The 20,513-nt window shown below is 45.7% G+C and overlaps 1 protein-coding gene across 3 annotated transcripts in view; it reads right to left on the bottom strand.

Annotated features, from left to right (window-relative positions):
• The window catches only part of LOC147438323 (uncharacterized), a 56,120-nt gene that overhangs the window by 13,870 nt on the left and 21,737 nt on the right, over positions 1–20,513 (bottom strand). The window contains exons 2-15 of one of the 3 annotated variants that reach the window (XM_086487607.1): positions 7,224–7,334; positions 6,975–7,139; positions 6,841–6,903; positions 6,360–6,449; positions 6,136–6,250; positions 5,945–6,054; positions 5,759–5,856; positions 5,584–5,619; positions 5,352–5,472; positions 5,032–5,271; positions 4,802–4,897; positions 4,657–4,722; positions 4,501–4,539; positions 4,284–4,418 (exon numbers count right to left, since the gene is read on the bottom strand). In XM_086487607.1, coding sequence (XP_086343733.1) covers positions 4,284–4,418; positions 4,501–4,539; positions 4,657–4,722; positions 4,802–4,897; positions 5,032–5,271; positions 5,352–5,472; positions 5,584–5,619; positions 5,759–5,856; positions 5,945–6,054; positions 6,136–6,250; positions 6,360–6,449; positions 6,841–6,903; positions 6,975–7,139; positions 7,224–7,334 — 1,485 coding nt within the window. Of the gene's footprint in view, positions 1–4,283; positions 4,419–4,500; positions 4,540–4,656; positions 4,723–4,801; positions 4,898–5,031; positions 5,272–5,351; positions 5,473–5,583; positions 5,620–5,758; positions 5,857–5,944; positions 6,251–6,359; positions 6,450–6,840; positions 6,904–6,974; positions 7,140–7,223; positions 7,335–20,513 lie in introns of all 3 variants that reach the window. The other 2 variants (XM_086487606.1, XM_086487608.1) reach the window with 2 other exon arrangements.

The following is a 20,513-nucleotide window of genomic DNA, read 5'->3' as shown; positions in this document are numbered from 1 at the left end:
CTAAGGTGTACACTTTCAGCTTTGTATTGCTGACTCCACCATCTGCTACAAAGTATCTTGCAGATGGGTTTACAAATTCGGGCAAAAGTCCTTCGTTAAATTTGTTCATCTTTCCTTCCTCAGAGAGGATCAAGAATGGAGCTACCTTGGCAAGAGTGAACCACTACTTGCTTTGACTCACTCGTGTTCCTATTGGGCAAACTGATCCCAATCTTCTTGGATGCCTTCTTCAAAGCATAGAGTAAAAAAATTTGTCAAAAAATTCAGTCTTGAATTGAATCCAAGTCTTGTTGTAAGTTCCTTGCAGAGCTTTGGTATACCACCAAGTACTTGCAATCCCCTTGAGGTGTTTAATCACATGCCTCATCTTCGACGCTTCTAAAAAATTGCCGTTTGCAAAGGCAACTTCAAACTGTCGAATGAAAGCAGTAGCTTTCAGGACATCTTCCCTTCCGTCAAAAGTATCAAACTTGACTGGTCACTGGAGTGTTCCTAGGTCTAGAGACCTTCTTCATATCCTTCCCGAAATGACGGGATTTCTTGGCTATGGTTATGGTTTGATGTTCATGAATATTTTGAGGATTCTTAAGGATCTTGAGCATTCCGCTCCTTGGATTTTCTACGTTCTTGAGCATCATGCTCTTGTCGCCTTCTCAGAGAATCCCAAGTCTTGTGTCGACTTCTTGCAGAGAGAAAAAAAAAAAAAATTCCCAACTCTGCGAGCTTTTCCTGCAGGACTTAGGTTTCCGCCTGCTTACTTCTCTCTTGGCTTGTCATGGCTTCTTCCCGTATCTGCCCAGAGTCGTCCTCCTTTACAGAGAAAGAGAGGAGACCATGCTCTGATACCACTGTCACAAACGGGAGCGCATAACAATATAAAATACATTCGGATAAATAGGATTTATCACTTATTACTGAAGCCAGAGGATATAGAGAGAAATAAATAGAGAGAGAGATAGAGAGTGAGAAGATCGACACAGTACTGGGGACCAAAAGATGGGTTGGTCCCCCCCTGTAATAGTATCTTTATTACTGAGGAGAAGTCTATACAAGCACTTGAACCGAACGTATTACCACGTTCGTTCTAGAATAAGACTTGATGGTTCTCGGAAGCCTCAGCTTCCGATTCCTAGGGCAAAACCCTATTCCAAGGAACTTCCGTTCCTTATTCCAATTCCTCGAGAATCAAGGTTCTCGCCTTTGGATCTCACCTTCCAGACTCGGGGCATGGCATCCCTGCAACTCTTTTCCAACTCTCTTTCCAGAGTCCGCTTCCCGCAGAACAACTCTGCTTTCTCGGACACGAAGTCCTTACTTGGGAATCCCAACTTCCGGATCACAACTTGAGAGACTACCTCTCTCTGATCCGTGGATCTACTTCCCAAACTCGGGTACGAAACCCTTGGGCTGATTTGGCTCTAGTTCCTCAGAGCGCTTTTCTCCTGCAAAGGCTCATGCCTTCCTTTGCTCCTACTCCCTCACGAAGAGGAAGTACACCTGCAATCAAATACTCAAAGATCAGAACATGAAAATCGTTACCTTCAAAGTCTCGACGCTCGAAACGCAACTCCGTTCTCGAAAAGCAATTCCCCAGAAGAGATCTCTCCATACGCACATCGTCTCACCAGCTGCGGATTCAAACTGGGAGATACAGCGGAGTACCAACAGAGGCCAGGACATGCCCCTTGTGTGACATGGAACCTCAGACAGAGCTGCATTATACATGCTGCTGCCCGGCCTACTACGAGATACGAGGCCGCTTCCATTGCTTGTTCAGAGAGGGTTTTGGACCACTCTCAAGAGTAATGGGATACGAAGATCAGAGATGCCTAGGTTTGTTCTTGCTCGAGCTGCGCAAACACAGAGAGAGCCTGATGAATGGCAGGGCTAGCCAGTCTCAAAGACGGATCACAAACTTCTTCAGAGCAGACACGAGACAGCCGCAAGAGCCACTCCCACAGCAGAGCTCCCCCTTGTCTCACACCAGAGGCACATTGATCGACCGAGCGATTGAACTGGGGAAATCCAGGCGCCCACGACTGCGAAGGACTACACAGCACCGACGGAGGCTACGTCAAAAGATTCGGAGCACGCTGGCCAGGCATGCACGACGCCCTGTCAGACTACTAACCATGGAGGAAATTGATGACATTCGCCAACGACCGATGCTAGATTTTTTGTGATAAGCCGCCCAGTTTTGCTTAGCTCACATACAGTCTCGGATCCCATAGTATATATCTTTGTTTTGTACTGTTGTTAGGTTATTTTCGTTACTCTGACTTTGTATCAGATCCACCACCTTGTAACTTTCTGGTCTCATAGGTCACTATGGCCTTTTGAAGACGTTAATATAACATTTCATTTCATTTCTCTCTCTCTCTCTCTCTCTCTCTCTCTCTCTCTCTCTCTCTCTCTCTCTCTCTCTCTCTCTCTCTCTCTCTCTCTCTCTTACATCCCCCCATTAGTACAGGATGGAGCTAGATAGCTTGATGCATTCTCATGATTGTACTACCTTGAGCATATAGACATGCATATACCCCTAGAGATAGAGCTCCATCCCTCCTCAGATACCCCACTACCTACATTCAGTTCAGTTTTGTATCAGTTTTGTTTCATTTCATTTGTCTTTCCGATAGACGGATGACATACACACCTTGTACATTTGATTTGTCTCATAGGCCGATTTCGGCCTGACATAGACGTTAAAAACCTTTCTTTTCTTTCTTTCTTTCTTTCTCTCTCTCTCTCTCTCTCTCTCTCTCTCTCTCTCTCTCTCTCTCTCTCTCTCTCTCTCTCTCTCTCTCTCTCTCTCTCTCAGTATTTTATTGTGACATTTGTCATTTCATGTTTGTCATTGTTGTCATCTTGTTACTCTGACTCTGACTTTGTATCAGATCCACCACATTGTAACTTTCTGGTCTCATAGGTCACTTTGGCCTTTTGAAGACGTTAATATAACATTTCATTTCATTTCATTTCATTTCTCTCTCTCTCTCTCTCTCTCTCTCTCTCTCTCTCTCTCTCTCTCTCTCTCTCTCTCTCTCTCTCTCTCTCTCTCTCTCTCTCTCTCTCTCTCTCTCTCTCTCTCTCACACACACACACACACACACAGATGTCCTATCTCTTTCTACCTCAGTGATCTCTCTTCTCCACAGTTTCCTTGTTCATGTATGTAGCATTACAAGTGTCCGAGGATCTTATAAGAGTTGAGACAGATCAGAGTTGATATGTACATCGGATCGGAGGCCAGTTCTTGTCTTCATTGCATCACCCGCTGCCTATTCGGACACTCTTCTGGTTAGCTAGTGTCATGCCATGTCACCAAGTTGTGACAAGGGGCATGTCACAAAAGTGCTGACGTGGCAGATGATGACATTGCAGGCCGTACTGACATCCCGTAATTTGCTTCGTGTTTTAAGGGCTGCTAACATGGCATTGCTTACGCAATTTGGACGTCAATTTTTTGTGTTAGATGCTTTTGGACGCAAGCCTACAGCCTCAAAATATGAACCTTGGGGAAGATCTCTGGGATTCTGACTGCTCAGACTTGCAGAGAGTTCTCTCCCCAACAGTTGTACCTTGTGCAAATCACTTGAAACGAGGTGCCAGGATTTTGAGGCCAGAGCATCTGGGAGTGGAGCTCCGCCACTCCATCTTTTCAGTTGGCACGCGGTGCCCCTCTATGGTTCCAGGGTATGAGCAGCATATTTGTTTGTTAGAAAAGTAGAAAATCAATCTTAAACCTCTTCACCAAGCATCTTAAACCTGGCATCACAAAATGAACACCATTCTACAGTTTGGTCCGTCACATGCCAATGCTAACCTTAATATGCTTATTGAAGATTAAGAGATTTGTCCTGTAATGTTGTATGAGGATGGTTTGTGATTGTCTGTTAAAGCGAGCCTTGTTAATCTTTCAAACCAGACTCCAACTAGCCCAAAATCAAAGCAAAAGCTCATGCATTTAACAAAGAACCCATGGTAAAAATTTTAGACAAAGCAGTATTGAATCTACACTTGAAAAAATGAATTATAACATTTGGTGTTCATTCTAGTGAACCTAAACATATATTACATATTATTCTTCTGGAAGAAAACTTTTTCTCGACAGTGATAATTTTTCTCTTCTGAGGCAGTAGTGCGGTCTATAGTAAAAAGAGAGGAATTTTGATGGCCTTTTCCTATAAAGTAACAGCAAGACATGACCTTTTGCCGCTTCTTCAGCTCAATGTGTAAACTTCATCCTTTCTATAAAGAACATTAAAGTTTGAAGCAGTCCACACCTTTTGTTCCTCTGAAGCTCCTGGAACTTGAAGATCGACAGCATACATTTCCGCTGAGAAGCACTGAGGTGTTTCGAGATGCACAGAGATGCTACCCAAGCGTGTATCTATTGTAAACCATGAAGGTATACTGACCTGATAGCAGAAAATTAACTATAATACTTGGGCCCATGAAACCAAGTACTCTAGACTGATGTTATGAGAACACAATTCATACCATCTCAAACAACTCTTTCTCCTTGTCCTCAAATGAAACCTATCAGAACAATAAGGTAAATATAATCCATTCAAGAACTAAGGCTTCAAGATAATAATGCTAGAGCTCCTACATTATGCAATCAAATTGTTCAGAGCCAGCTAGAGATAAATTCACCTCGCCAAAATCATCAATCACAGCTCCTTTGGTTATTTCCCAAAGCTTTACAATTCCTGCAGCATCCTGTTCTTTTGCACAAAAAACAACAAGGTTCAGATGGCTTGATTATAAATTGTGATTTAACAATTTTAGAGAGCCAAACCTTGGTCAAAACATGACGCTTGTCATTAAGAACCGTGTGCCGAACAATTGCTGGTGTTCCAGGCACAGTACATGTCGGTGTTGTGTTTAATGGAGTCTGAGGTATTATCCACCATGAATTCAGAGAAATTTTTTGAAATGTGAAGTTCTTTCAATTGGGTTGGCGATCTTAGCATATTTATTTAGAGAGACAAGGCAAACTAACGGCAAATGAGCAAAAACTTTACTTACAGGGGGTGAGTTTTCGAGGCAAGCCCTTGCTCTGGCAAATGGTAGAGTTCCAGCCACAAAAGAGCTTGCCCTTGACAAGTTTTTGGCAGAGCTCCGCTCCTTGGTAGGCCATTTATTAAACGAAGAGTCTGATGTCGCAACCCACAACCATTCATCACCTTCTAAGGCTAAAGAAAGGATAGGATGCTCCTCTGAGCACACAAGCAAGCTCTCGCGGGATGACAAATCTGTCAAATAGACCTGTAATCGCAATACAGTCTGTGATCAAGAAACACCTAGGGCAGTCCTTGAAAAACAATCCAACAATCAGCCAAACTTACTGCAAGATCACGCCCACCACTATAAACATGGGTGAATGAAGTAGTGGTTGCAAGGGCCCAAACAGAATCAGTATGGACAGCATATGAATGCACACATCGCTGCTGTCCCAGATCCCATAGCCTGTAGTTTATGTTATGATGTCAATACAGCAGAAAAACTCAGGCACACACATGTGTACCCAATGCCAGCGCACAATGTTTACATAAAAAATCCTTGACACTTACTGCATACCTGATCATTGAATCTGAAGATCCTGACAAGCAAAACCTGCGCAAAAGCACAAATCACAACTGTCTGTAAGACAAACAGGACAAAATCAAAAGACCCTGTCAAAACAGAACTTCTACAAAAGAATGCACATCATGTTTCCCATAGCATATCAACAGAGCCTCTCTAACCAATCTACCTGCCAGTAGGATCCAGCAGAAGGGCCCTTATATTGTCTGTGTGTCCTTTTAGTTTCATTGTCTTTGCTCCACTTCTAGGATCCCACACTCGGACTGCCTATCACATAAATAACAGTGACGAACAAATGATTGCCAAGGAGAGCATAATCCAGAAAAAAATGGTACACAGCGTATTGATATCCAACCTTCTCAGTGCCTCCAGAGACCAAAATGGTAGCTGTATCATTCATAGCCAATGCATAAACTGATTCTTTATGTCCCTTGGCTGTTATTGGGGTATAGCCCTGTGGGACCCCTGCATTTGGCACAGCAGCATTATAGCCCGTCACATTAGAGCAGTCCCCAGCTGTCAGTAGGGCTGAAGTCACAGAGCTACCATTTGTTTCACATCCGTTCCCTTCAACGGTTGCCTTTGATAGCGGCAAATTTGCAGCATCAAGATCCCATACAAACACTTCACCGCCAAGTCCAGCTGATGCAACTAAATTGCTCTATAATGCATGCACAAAAACCACATCCATGCTCATTATCACACAGTTTTAAAGGCAAGAGCCCGATATTTTTAAGTACAGATGGAGTAAAGTTAACCAACTTGCTCACATGCTTTGCTGCTGCCAAGGATATGACATAATCAGAGTGCTGATGAAATGTCTTTAAACAGTGCACATCGTCTGAATAAGCTCCCCAAGTCTAAACAACAAAAAACTGGATAAAACAGCCTGCTTTCAATAGTTCAGTCAAGAGCTCTTTTGTACTTCCTTAATGGCCAGCCCACTTATAAACCATCATAAAAGGACAGTAACGATTTCCGTGTATTAAAGGTGTGCTTCTTTTGCAGGTTAAAACCCCTTGGGCTCTTTCAAATTGCACACCCATTAGATAAGTTTTAACCCACCATGATTCATCAACTCAAATTAAGCAGAAAAACCCCATTATCTTCCATTTCAGTTGAAAACTTGAAATGAATAATTTGGGCCTGGGATAAACTAGCCTTGCAAACCAGAATCCGCATGCCAACCAAATTACACAAATTGCATGTAACTCAGACCAGGATCTGGAATGGAGAATAAAGCTTTAATACCTTGATTGTAGTATCTGATGAGCAAGAAACTAATGTTTCGCCAGACAAAACAACATCATTTACCTGAAAAGAATAGACATAAGGTGAGGCTATATCGGTTGGCTAAAGTGGACAAACTGTCCAAAAAAACGTACCCAGTCAACATGAGACTCAAATGTTCCAGTGCAAATGGTTGCTTTATCTCTGCTTTCCCACCTTTTAACAGTACCATCACGGCTACCACTAAATACAGAAACAATGTTTCCACCATCAGAAGCAGGAAGGGATTTAGCTGTTAGGCAGTTTATACCAGAACAATGCTGCAAAAGAGAAGTAACAAATAATTAGATGCTACTCAATAAAATAAACCCATGCATTTGCACAATAGATTTTTTGCTAAAAACCTTGGGCCCCTGTGAATCACAGAGAACATAAGTTAGACGACGTTCTTTTCGGGGCCGCGTTGAATTTGCCACATTGTTTGCACTGCCCACACGGTGCATTCCAGCCATCATCTACACAAAAATAAGTGGTAGACAATGATGCTACTTGTAATAAAAATGAAATCCTGGTGCATGACAAATTAAACATTGGATGGGACCCAAACAACGAAGCCTTAATCATAAAAAGGGCAATTAAACCCATATAAATTGTATCAATACGCTAACTGTGGACCTACCTTTGCCATCCACTGCAAATTGATGTAATTTATTATGAACACACCAATTCAAAAGGACAAATGAAGTTAATAATATGATCGGTTCAAAGTCAATACAGTAGACAGCGATACATGATCTGTCCTATAGGTCAAGTTGGCCTTTGTAGGTCCTTAGACATGGATCACTCTGAGACAGCCTCTTCCACCGAAGATGTACTGCTACAAGGATCAGTTCTTGACTACTTAAGAGGATGGCTTCTTCCAGAGGCCTAGATACATGGATGTTTACATGTTTCACTGCCACTACCCTGCCCTGTTTTCACGGCAACCTACACTCAGAGAGCTTATGGAGTCCACAGACCAGAGACAGCTTGGGCGCTTTCTCCTTAAGAGACATAGAGACCTGATACTACAGTCAACCAGTGGGAGTAGACAGTCCCAACTTACAGGTTTCTTTCATTGAGTGACTCCAGCACCACTACACAGAGAGGGGTCGCTCTCCAGCAGGCAGATGTGATCCGAGCCAGGAGACCACCCAGAGCAGAGGGATATCATGCTCGACGAGCACACAAGAGGAAGATCTACCAGATTCGAACAAAGCATGAGCAGGCCAGACAAAGAGAGATACAGCGAGTCTTCTCCGACCCAACTGCCATACTACAGGAGCTCTTCACACCCTACCCTCCTATGCATGATATCCTACACCCTTAGTTTTCTACCGGATGGAGCTAGACTGCATCTCATCATTGTGCCCCCTGAGCATATAGTTTCACATCTACTAGAGATAGAGCTCCATCCCCTCAATATACTCGTACATGTATTACCCCACCTCTTATCTGATTACTACAGCACTATACCACCTCATCTCTGGTCTTGTATCACTTTAGTTCAGTTCTTTTTCAGCACTTTTATCATTTTTTGGATACCCAAAGGATACACACATGTACATGGTTTTGTCTCATAGGCCAAGTTCGGCCTCTAGAGTCTAGAAGACGTTGAGATCTCTCTCTCTCTCTCTCTCTCTCTCTCTCTCTCTCTCTCTCTCTCTCAACATTGAACCTATCCTCGTCCTCTTCCCATCGCCCTCGCCCGTGGCCTCCACCTTGACTAAAACACAAATTAATTAATTTGCTTGCTCTTATTTAATTTTTAATTTTTGCTTTGCTTCAATTCTCCTTGCGGAAAGCACTGCCCACCGAAAAGCAAAAAGGAAAATCACAAAATCAAAAAGGCCGATTCTAGTACTATAGGTGCTAGAACAGGAGCAGACCCAGGGCTGTTTTCGTTGTGTGGGACAGCTTGGACAGGTTTGTATTTGTGGTGTATGCAGGACAGCGTTAGACAAGACATTGGGCGCAAGGCCCTCCATTATTTTGGCTTTTGGCTTTAAGGATGACGCCCACAGTGGGCTGTGGTTGTATCTTTACCCGCCGTGGAATGCTTGATGCGGGAGACAATGTATGCATAGTGTGGATGCATATGTGCGCTTAGTGGCTCTTTTTCGGACACTGATTGAGCATGAGGAAGCTGAGCGATAAAGCCGACCCCCCTACAGGATGCCATTCAAAAGTGCAAAGAGGAAATGACGAAGACTATTACCAAGATAAACCGCAATCTATTGGGCACAATAAATATGCTCGAAGGACGCGTCCTGATCCAAGAAAGCAAGATAAGCGCACTTGAAGACCGAGTGACGGCTCAGGACGAAGAGATTGCGTCACTCAAAAAAGATCTCGCCGAAGCACGATCAAGAAACACACTGGAAGAGGGCGAATTGCAACCCTCAGTAATCGAAGAAATCAACACTATCAAGGAGCAAGTACGGGCCATCAAAAAGGAAGAAGAGCAACACAAAGAGATGACGACTTCTTGGGTGGATGTTCTTACAAAAACTCAACAGAAGGCGGATGAAGCCGAGAAATGGATTGAGGTGGCCAAGAAAGGAAAAGGCAAGGAGATAACGTCCACATCCACACCCACTATCATTAATTAGACACTAGAGGAAGAGCAAAGAAGACGTGTGCGCGCTTTACATGTGAGAATTTGCGGTCTTAAAGACAAAGGCAATGTGGACGAAGAGGTGAAAGAACTCATGGCCTTGATGGGGGTTCATGAGCCGACGCACACAAGAGCCTGGAGAGTGGGCAACATGATGAAAAATGGAAGCAGTGGGGAAACCTCAAAAGAAAGGGCACTCATCCTCCGTTTTCCCTCCATGGAAGCGAAGAAGTCCTTCTTGAAGAAAAGGCGAACTCTTAAAGTGACGGGCATTTTTCTCGGCGATGATCTTACTCTCTCGCAGATCGCTCATATGCAGGAAGTAATGGCGGAGATTAGAGCGGCAAGGGGGAAAGGCAAGATTGCCTTTTACCGAGATGGAAGAGTAGTAATACTCGAGCGACGCTCCACATGACGGTGCGAGACTTATGGGACCACACTCAAAGTGGCGGCCTGGAACTGTAATGGATCCATGCGTCTTGATGTAGGTGCTTCTGAGGATAGCTTTACTAGAAGAGACATCATCTTTTACTCTGAGACACACCTCACATCAGTGGATACAGATGGGAGACAGCTTACAGACAGGAGACACACTCAGAGCACAGAGGAAGGGGCTCGGGGGGAGTGGCAGTGTTATTTAGAGAGGATTTGTAGCCATTGATACATATAGCCCGCAGGGATGAGCAGGCTAGGTACATGTGAGTGAGATTGAAAGCAGAGACAGGCAGATATCTCTACATTCCCCCGACTACATCGGTCTATGCATAACCCAAAGGACAGTCCCCCTTTTCTAGTTTGGATGATGACATATGGGAGTTCTCTAGAGATGGTGACATTATCATTCTAGGGGACTTCAATGCTAGGATTGCCCATCACCAGACAGTGTTTTACAATACTTCAGCGGAGATGCTGAGAGAGCTGATGTTGTAGAGACGGGCCTGTCCAGACTATCACACGATGCGGAATATACTGAATATGGACAACACCTGATAGACATGGACACCGCACATGGACTGGCCATCTTGAATGGCATACAGAGGTTTCCTGCTTTAGGACGCTTCACATGCTTCCCACACAGACATGGAGCCAGCACAGTGGACTATGTCATGGCACAACCGAGCCTCATCTCTAGTATCCAGGACCTCAAGGTTGGACCCAGACCTGTTGGTGTTGCAGTGGATCATGCTCTTGTATCGCTAACCATTTCTTTTCAGTTTAGTGTAGCACACAGGCTACAAGCAGCAGCCCCTACTCACTACACCTTCATGTGGGAGACGGACTTTGTATACATAGATGGGATCTACAGACGCCTGTCACAGAGGAGCCAGGGCGACCCCTGGAGGAGCTTACTACTATACTGACACAGACACTACATGATGCAGCAGCAAAGGCATACCCACACACCCAGCCTGAGCAAAGACGCCGTTTAGGGAGCATGCCCCAAAACAGTTGGTATGATGAGGAATGCCGGCACACTAGAGCTAGACTTCAGAGAGAGGTGCTTTTGGGGAGGAACACTCATAGGCACTCACAGATTGACTTCCAACGCCCAGTGCAGCGGAAGAAGAGGGCATTTTTGGCTCGCCTAGAGCAAGATCTATACCAGCTATTCTTGAGTCAGGACTCACGTGAGGCGTGCAGGCTCTTTCATGAGCCGCCCCCCCCCCCCCCCCCCCCCCCCCTGCCATCAATTCTACATAGGCCTGGGACCAGTATGCATCATCTTTGTACACAGTTCTTGAGCAGCCCCCCCTTCTCGACCCCCCCGATCCATGCCCACACACATATGGCTTAGTGGCTGAGCATTTCATGCATGCCAGAGATTTACTAGCAGAGCTTCTAACAGTTATGTTTAACCGTGGCATGTGTGAGAGCTTGCCTGATACCTGGAGCCTATCTACTATTGTCCCTATCTTCAAGTCGGGAGACCCTATGGAGCCTAGGAACTATCGCACTATCATGATTGGACACACATTGGCACGGTTGTACGCATCTATTCTTGAGAAGCAGCTGAGTAGATGGGCAGAGAGAGAGGAGAGGTGCGCAGCCGGGCAGGCAGGTTTCAGGAGGGGTTTTTCTACTCTTGACCATATCTTGACACTCGAGCCATCATTGAGGAGGTTAGATCGCGTGGGAGACGGATCTATTACTTCAATACCACGTGCTATTATAGGAGCAGAGCTAGCTACCTTCCCACTGGTGGTTGAGGCGCTCACTAGATCTGTCTCCTTCATACACCGCATGTGGGAACTTCCCAGAGATAGATATGCACGCCTTGCACTTGAGTCCTCTCGACAATTAGCCGTGCAGGGAGATACAGCATGCTGGTATGGGGAGCTGTCGTCATGGTTTCAGGCGCATGGGTTCAGCATAGACAGATTGCCTCCTTTCCAGTACTCACTGGATGCGCCCTCTATGACTCTTACACAATCCGAGATCACCAGGCTCATTCGCCAGGACTTGACTCAGCTAGACACCAAGAGGACATGGATACAGCCAGTACAGGAGCTAGGCACGAAGATGGCTTTCTACAGAGAGCATCTCCTCCACCTTACGGAGGATGGTTTTGTGACGAGGCCCAGATACATGGACACTCACTTGTCTCATGGAATACGATGTGCTATTGGCCAGATACGCACATCTTCACACCAGCAGCGGATCAAGACTGGGAGATAAAGCGGAATACCAGCAGAGGCCATGACATGCCCCCTGTGTGACATCGAGCCTGAGACAGAGTTGCACTACACATGCCATTGCCCCATCTACTACGAGATACGAGGCCGCTTCCATTGCTTGTTCAGAGAGGGCTTTGGCATGCGGTATAAGGATCAGAGATGCCTGGGTTTGTTTTTGCTCGAGCTACGCAAACACAGAGAGAGCTTTATGAGAGGAAACACTAGCCAGTCTCAGAGACATATCACAGACTTCTTTAGAGCTGCCACTGGACACCCAGAGTAGTTACTACCACAGCAGAGCTCGTCGCTTTACACCAGAGGCATACTGATCGACCGAGCAACTAAGCTGGGGAGATCCAGACGCCCACGACTGCGGAGGACTACACAACATCGACAAAGGCTGCAGCAGAGGATCCGGGTCACTTTGGCTCGACATGCACGACGCCCGGTCAAACTACTGACCATGGAGGAGATTGATGAGATCCACAAGCGACCGATGCTGGATCTCCTGTGATCTAGTTATCCCAGCTAGCTGTTTTAGCGGCTTAGTCCACACTCAGCAGTCTAGGATTCCATAGTATTTTATTTTGTCATCTTGTTACTCTGACTTTGTATCAGATCCACCACATTGTAATTTTCTGGTCTCATAGGTCACTTTGGCCTTTTGAAGACGTTAATATAACATTTCATTTCTCTCTCTCTCTCTCTCTCTCTCTCTCTCTCTCTCTCTCTCTCTCTCTCTCTCTCTCTCTCGCGCGCGCCCAGCCAGCCCCGCCCTCCCCCTCGCCCAGTGGTTGTAGGCTCTCTCGCACTGCATCCCCTACCACACCCTGTCGCGCTCCCCACTCACCCAGCCAGCCCCGCCCTCCCCCTCATGCTGCACCTGTACTCCCCCCTCCCCCCGGCAGGTAGAGGTCCGACAATCAACCTGCAACAGGGAATTTTGAAAATTACAAATTTTCACAACTCTCAGAAATCACACTGCAGGGAATTTCCAGAAATTTCCATTTTCAAATTCTCAGAAATCTCAGAGTTTGCAGGCAGAAACTGAAGAAATTCAGAAAATTCAGAAAATTCAAGAAAATTCAGATTGCAGTCTTTTTTGCAGAAATTGCAAGGGTACGCAAAATGTATGTATGATGCGGGAGGAAATGTATGCATAGTGTGGAAATATATGTGCACATAGTGGCTCTCGTTTTCTTGGCAGCGATTAAGCATGGGGAAGCAGAATGATAAGACCGACCCCTTAGAGGATGCCATTCAAAAGTACAAAGAGGAAATGACAGAGACCATCACCAAGATGAACCGCAACGTATTGGGCACAATAAAAATGCTCGAAGGACGCGTGTTGATCCAAGATAGCAAGATAAATGCACTGGAAGTGTGACAGCTCAGATTGAAGAGATTGCATCTCTCAAGATAGATCTCGCTGAAGCACGATCAACAAACACACTTAAAGAGGGAGAACTGCAACCCTCAGTAATCGAAGAAATCAACACGATCAAGGAGCAAGTACGGGCCATCAAAGAGGGAGAAGAGAAACACAAAGAGATGACGACTTCTTGGCTAGATGTTGTTACAAAGACTCAACAAAGGCGGATGAAGCCGAGAACGAGAAATGGATCGAGGTGGCCAAGAAAGGAAGAGACAAGGAAATAATGTCCACGTCCACACCCACTATTATTAATCTTACACTAGAGGAGGAGCAAAGAAGACGTGTGCACGCTTTACATGTGAGAATTTGCGGCCTTAAAGACAAAGATAATGTGGACGAAGAGGTAAAAGAACTCAGGCTTTGATGGGGGTTCATGAGCCGATGCACACAAGAGCTTGGAGAGTGGGCAACAAGAAAAATAGAAGCAATGGGGAAACCTCGAAAGAAAGGGCACTCATTCTTCATTTTCCCTCCATGGAAGCGAAAAAGGTCTATTTGAAGAAAAGCCGACAAGCATTTTTCTCGGGGATGATATTACCCTCTCGCAGATCACTCATATGCAGGAGGTAATGCCGGAGATTAGAGCGCCAAGGGGGAAAGGCAAGATTGCCTTTTACTGTGATGGAAGAGTGGTAATACTGGAGCGACGCTCCACATGACGGTGCGAGACTTATGGGACCACACTCCAAGTTGCCGCATGGAATCGTAATGGATCTACGCGTCTTGATGTAGGTGCTTTTGAGGATAGTTTTACTAGAAGAGACATCATCTTCTACTCTGAGACACATCAACATTCAGGCCCGTGGGCAATCTATGCATCACATCAATGAATACCGATGGGAGACAACTTGCAGACAAGAGACGCGATCAAAGCACAGAGGACGGAGCTTAGGGGGGGTGGCAGTGTTATTTAGAGAGGAGTTGCAGCCATTGATACATATAGCCCGCAGGGATGAGCAGGCTAGGTACATGTGGGTGAGATTGAGAGCAGAGACAAGCAGATATCTTTACATTGCTATTTGCTACTTCCCCTCGAGTACGTCAGTCTATGCATCACCCAGAGGACAGTCCCCCTTTTATATTTTGGATGATGACATATGGAAGTTCTCTAGAGATGGTGACATTATCATTCTAGGGGACTTCAACGCTAGGATTGCCCATCACCAGACAGTATTTTATGATACTTCAGAGGAGATGCTGAGAGAGCTAGATGTTGTAGAGACGAGCCTGTCCAGACTATCACAGGATGCGGAATATACTTAGTATGGGCGACACTTGATAAGCATGGGTACTGCACATGAACTCGCCATCTTGAATGGCCTACAGAGATTTCCCGTTGCGGCAGGTTTCACATGCTTTCCACACAGACATGGAGCCAGCACACTGGATTATGTCATGGCACAGCCGAGTCTCATCTCTAGTATTCAGGATCTCACACTTGGGCCCAGACCAATTGGGGTGGCAATGGATCATGCTCTTGTGTCGTTGACCATCTCCTTCCAGTTCAATGTAGCACACAAACCACCGGTAGCAGCCCCTACTCGCTACACCTTCACGCGGGAGACGGATTCTATATACATATACAGGATCTAGAGACGCCTATCCACCGAGGAGCAAGGGCACCCTCTAGAGGAGCTTACTACTATATTGACACACACATTACATGATGGCGCAGCAGAAGCATACCCACACACCCAGCCTGCGCAGAGACACCGTTCAGGGAGCATGCCTCAGAACAGCTGGTATGATCCGGACTAGAGCTAGACCTCAGAGGGAGGTGCTTTTAGGGGACATCACTCACAGACAGTCACAGATTGACTTCTGACGCATAATGAGGTGGAAGAAGAGGGCATTTTTGGCTCCACTAGAGCAAGATCTATACCAGCTATTCTTGAGCCAGGACTCGAGTGAGGCGTGGCGGCTCTTTCATGAACAGTCCCCCCCCCCCCCCCTCCCCTCCCCTGCCATTACCTCTACTCAAACATGGGGTCAGTACACGTTATCCTTGTACACAGTACCTGGACAGCCACCCCTTCCCGACGCCCCCGATCCATGCCCACACACATGTGCTTTTTTCACCGTTGAGATGGTGAAGAAGGCCATTGACAGGATGAGGATCAGGAGAGCATATGATCATGATGGCTTAGTGGTTGAGCATTTCATGCATGCCAGAGACCTGCTAGCAGAGCTTCTAGCAGTTATGTTTAACTGTGCCATGTGTGAGAGCTTGCCTGATACTTGGAGCCTATCTACGATTATTCTTATCTTCAAGTCAGGAGACCCTATGGAGCCTGGAATTATTGCACTATCATCATTGGACACACACTGGCACAGTTGTACGCATCCATTCTTGAGCAGTAGCTGAGTAGATAAACAGAGTGAAGGAATGCGTGCAGCTAGGCAGGCAGGGTTCAGGAGAGGTTTTTCTACCCTTCACCATATCTTGACACTCAGGGCCATCATTGAGGAGGCCAGATCTCATGGGAGACGGATCTATTGTAGCTTTGTGGACTTCCGCAAAGCCTTAGACAAAGTACCCAGAGCTAGATTGATGTGCAGATTACAGGAGATGGGAGTACCCACAGAGCTCATTTGGGGGATCATGGCATTGTACAGATCAGTAGTAGGGCATGTACGCACCTCTGAGGGTCTATCTACACCGGTTCACTCCACTATTGGGGTGAAGCAGGGCTGCCCCTCTCTCCTACTCTTTTCAATATGTATGTAGATGAGGTTTCTAACTACATTGAGAGCGATGGTGATAGAGGTGCACAGCTTGCAGGGACATGGATTCCACTATTGTTATATGCCGATGATATTGTGTTGATCTCAGACTCTCAAGAGGGGATGCAACGTCACTTGGATGCTTTGCACAGGTTTGCCCGCGAAAATGGTTTGTCTGTCAACCTTGGTAAAACCAAGGTTATGGTGTTTAATACCACCCTACAGTGGATCAGGAGGTGAGCACCTACATTCACATACGACCATGAGCCTGTGGAGTATAGAGATGCTTACACTTACCTTGAAGTGGTTTTTAGCGGACCTGCATTTTCACTGAGGAGAGCAGCAGAGACCAGATTGACTAGAGCCCATGCAGCATTGGTAGATTGGAGAGGATGTGTTCACAGGTTCACTTTCAGGAGCCTTGGACAAAGCTCTGGCTCTTTGACACTTTGGTGGCTTCTACATTGCTCTATGGAGCTGAGATATGGGGACCTTCATTGGATCATCACGGAGGTCGGGTCGCACTGATGGATGGGGGAGCATGGAGAAACCTCTGGTCTCTATGATTTCGCGGCTCATTAGAGCCAAGGCTTCAGTACCAATGCCATTACCCGAGCACAGCTAGCCCCCCCCCCCCCCCCCCCCCCCCCCCCCCCTGCTAGTGGTTGAGGCGCTCACCAGATCAGTCTCCTTCATACACCGCATGTGGGAACTTCCCAGAGACAGATATGCCCACCTTGCACTTGAGTCCTCTTCACAGTTAGCCAGGCAGGGAGATACAGCATGCTTGTATGGAGAGATGACATCATGGTTTCACGCGCATGGATTTAGCATAGACAGGTTGCCACCCTTCCAGTACTCAATGGATGCACCATCTCTCGCTCTTACACAATCCGAGATCACCAGGCTCATCCGCCAAGACTTGACTCAGCTAGACACCAGGAGGACATGGATACAGCCAGCACAGGAACTAAGCACGAAGATGGCTTTCTACAGAGAGCATCTTCTCCAGCTTACGGAGGACGGTTTTGTGACGAGACCTAGATACATGGACACCCACCTGTCTCATGTAATACGATGTGCTATTAGCCAGATACGCACATCCTCTCACCAGCTGCGGACTGAGACTGGGAGATACAGCAGAGTACCAGCAGAGGCCATGTAACAGACTTGCACACTCCCAAGTCGAGATTCTACCACGACACCACAAGAATACACTTCAAAACAGTTCACACTTCACAGTTCACAATTGATTCGACATTGGCCCGACGGAGTTCCGTGCCTAGAGATATTGGCCCTAGAGAAAGCGCCCCTCTCGGTATTTCTTTTAGTATTAATCTGCAACTCAAAGTACAAGCAAGTAATCGGGACTCACTCTCAGACTCTGCGTCCATATGCTCTGAGAAGTGAGAGCCCAAATCACTATTTTATAGATTTACGAGGGATGCTAAAAACAAAGCCCAAAAGCTTCAAAATCAAAAGCCTTGCCATAAAATAAAGCAAAAGCTCTCTGTCTCTCACAAGCTCTCTCTTGAGAAAATAAATCAAAGCTAAAAGAAGAGGCAAAGCTCTCTCTCTCTTTCTTCCTCTTGCGTAGAATAAAGCAGTAGCCCAAAAAACTAGCCACGCAAACATCTGCTTTTCCGTACTGCTGCTGTGAATCGCGCCGCATTTTGCGGCACGGGGCTGCCGACGGCCTACCGTACAGCTATGCCACGTCAACAGTGACACGTCAACGTTCTGCCCTGATCACGTCAGCATTCCAACAAGCGAGACTATCTACCAAAAGGAGTGTGTGTGTATTGGGGAGCCAGCAGCCAAGTCACCAGTTTGTGACACAACCCCCTCTTGAAAGCATCGTAATCACCCTCGATTACGCCTGCAAAACAGACAAAAGCCATGAACTATCTTAGCAGACATTGACTGTTAGTACTGATGCGCTAGGAACACACATCTAGCACATGTACCAATCGACAATCACATCACAGGACATCACTTGACATCACAAAACATCACATGACAAATCAAATTCAACATTCATTCGGATCTCAGACCATGATTTATTGGCAATACAATTAGCAATCGCATCTAGATCAACTCAGGACCTCGTAGATGCTAGATAAACTAATCCCTATTGCACCCATGTCTATCGAGATCATTCAGAAAAAAATGCTCCACTCATTTCGTCTATTAGTTCCTTCACTTAAACAAGTCAAGAACAAGCCAGTATCATGTTCGGGAATTCCAGTTCATAAAGTTATACAACAGAATACTGTCAGCTCTCAGTATCCCTGAAGATCAAAGAGACATCTGTGACTCTAGTATCAAAAATCAAGGCATCTGTTCATAAAGGAGCGGAGTAACTCCCCTCTTGTGCATACCCACTGCACCAGATATCCAACCAAGCTGAATTCGGGATTCCATTTGGAATAGACTATGCTAAACCAAAACCTTCAAGGTAAAGTTTCACAATCTGAGGAGTATCTGCTAGGTCCTCCTCTATCCACTTCGCATCCAAAGCAGGATAGTTCTTGAATTTAACCAAGAACCGCCTTCTCACTTTACCCTTAGTCTTTCTGTCGTTATGTGCCAATATCTGTTTTGGAACAAGGATCTCCTCGTTTTCTTCCACTTCGGGTTGCTCATCAGGTTCCCCATCCTTGGGCAGAAAGGAAAAAAGGCTTCAAGAGACTCACATGAAAAGCATTGTGAATCCTCCAAGTTTCGGGTAGCTTCAGTCCAAAAGAGACATCATTTATCTTTTCAGAAAATCTGGAAAGGTCCACACACTATCTCATGCTAAACTTTCAAGAAAACCGCTCCTTTCCGTTTTTCTTTCTCGGGCGTGCCTTGCCAAAATGTAAGAGCACCCAATCATTCTCCTTCAATTTCAAATCGCGACGATGGCGGTCTGCTGTCTTTTTCTGTCTTTCCTAAGATTTTTGCAAAGCCTCGCGGACCTTGGCAAAAGCCGTGTCCAAGTCTCGCGTGTACTCATCGGCTTCAAAAATCTTGTCTTTCATGCTTAGAAAGGGTGGAACCTTCGCAGCACCATCAATAATCTTAAATGGCGCCTTCCCCATCGAAGAGTGTATCGTGTTATTGTAGGAAAATTCCACCAAAGGTAGATACTTTTCCCATTGAGTCTTCTGATCCGAGATGTAAGACTTCAATAAATCTAAAGACAAAGCATCTGCCACCAAATTCTTCTATCCCTTCACATGGACAATCTAGAGGTGAAACTGTGACAAGATGTTCGCCCACCGCATCTGCTTTTCCCATAGTTGCTTCTGTGATAAGAAGTAGTGTAAACTTTGATGCTCTGTAAAGACAGTAAAATCTACTCCGAGTAGGTAATGCCACCACTGAGTAAGAGCATGGATAACTGCCAAAAGCTCTTTCTCATAAATCTGTGTTGTCAAATCCGGCCTTGAAAACAATCGGCTCTTATAGGCAATGACATGGCCTTCTTGCATTAAGACCGCACCCAAACTACGACCACAAGCATCACAATATACTTCAAATGACTTCTGCAAGTTCGGCAAAGTGAAAATTGGTCCTATAGTCAATTTCCCTTTCAATGTCTGAAAGGCAGTCACTTCTGTGAGTCGCCACGAGAAAGAGACTCCTTTCTGTGTCACGATATGCAAAGGGGAAGCAACCTCTGCAAACTTTCTAATGACCGCTTGTAGTACGAACACAATCCCAAGAAGCTTATAACTTCATGGGACATTCTTCAAATCGGGCCAATCAGAAATAGTCTCTATCTTTGCCGGGTGCCTCTGCTCTCCCGCTGCTGAGACAATGTGTCCCAAAAAGTGTATCTTTGGTAGGAAAAATTCAATTTTCTTCGCATTAATCACCAACTTGTGATCTCGTAATGCCTGAAAGACCTGAAGCAGATGTTCTCTATGCTCTGCCTTATCCTCGGAGAAAACAATCATGTCGTCAAAGAAAGTGCCAACAACTAGTCTGTACTCTCGAAAAATCCTGTCCATCATCCGATTAAATGTCGCAAGAGTATTGGTTAGGCCAAAAGGCATCACCAAAAACTCAAATAACCCAAAAGTCGTCCGAAAGCCTATCTTGTAGACATCTCCCGGCGTGATTCGGATCTGATGATATCCGCTTTTCAAATCGATCCTGTCGAAACGAGAGAATCCCTGTAATCTATCGAGTATATCATCGATCCTAGAATCGAAAA

Source organism: Adiantum capillus-veneris, chromosome 17, assembly GCF_014529385.1.
Source record: "Adiantum capillus-veneris isolate H3 chromosome 17, ASM1452938v2, whole genome shotgun sequence".
Taxonomy (NCBI): Eukaryota; Viridiplantae; Streptophyta; class Polypodiopsida; order Polypodiales; family Pteridaceae; genus Adiantum; species Adiantum capillus-veneris.
Note: the sequence above shows the minus strand (reverse complement) of the source record. Positions and strands in the feature narration are given on the sequence as shown.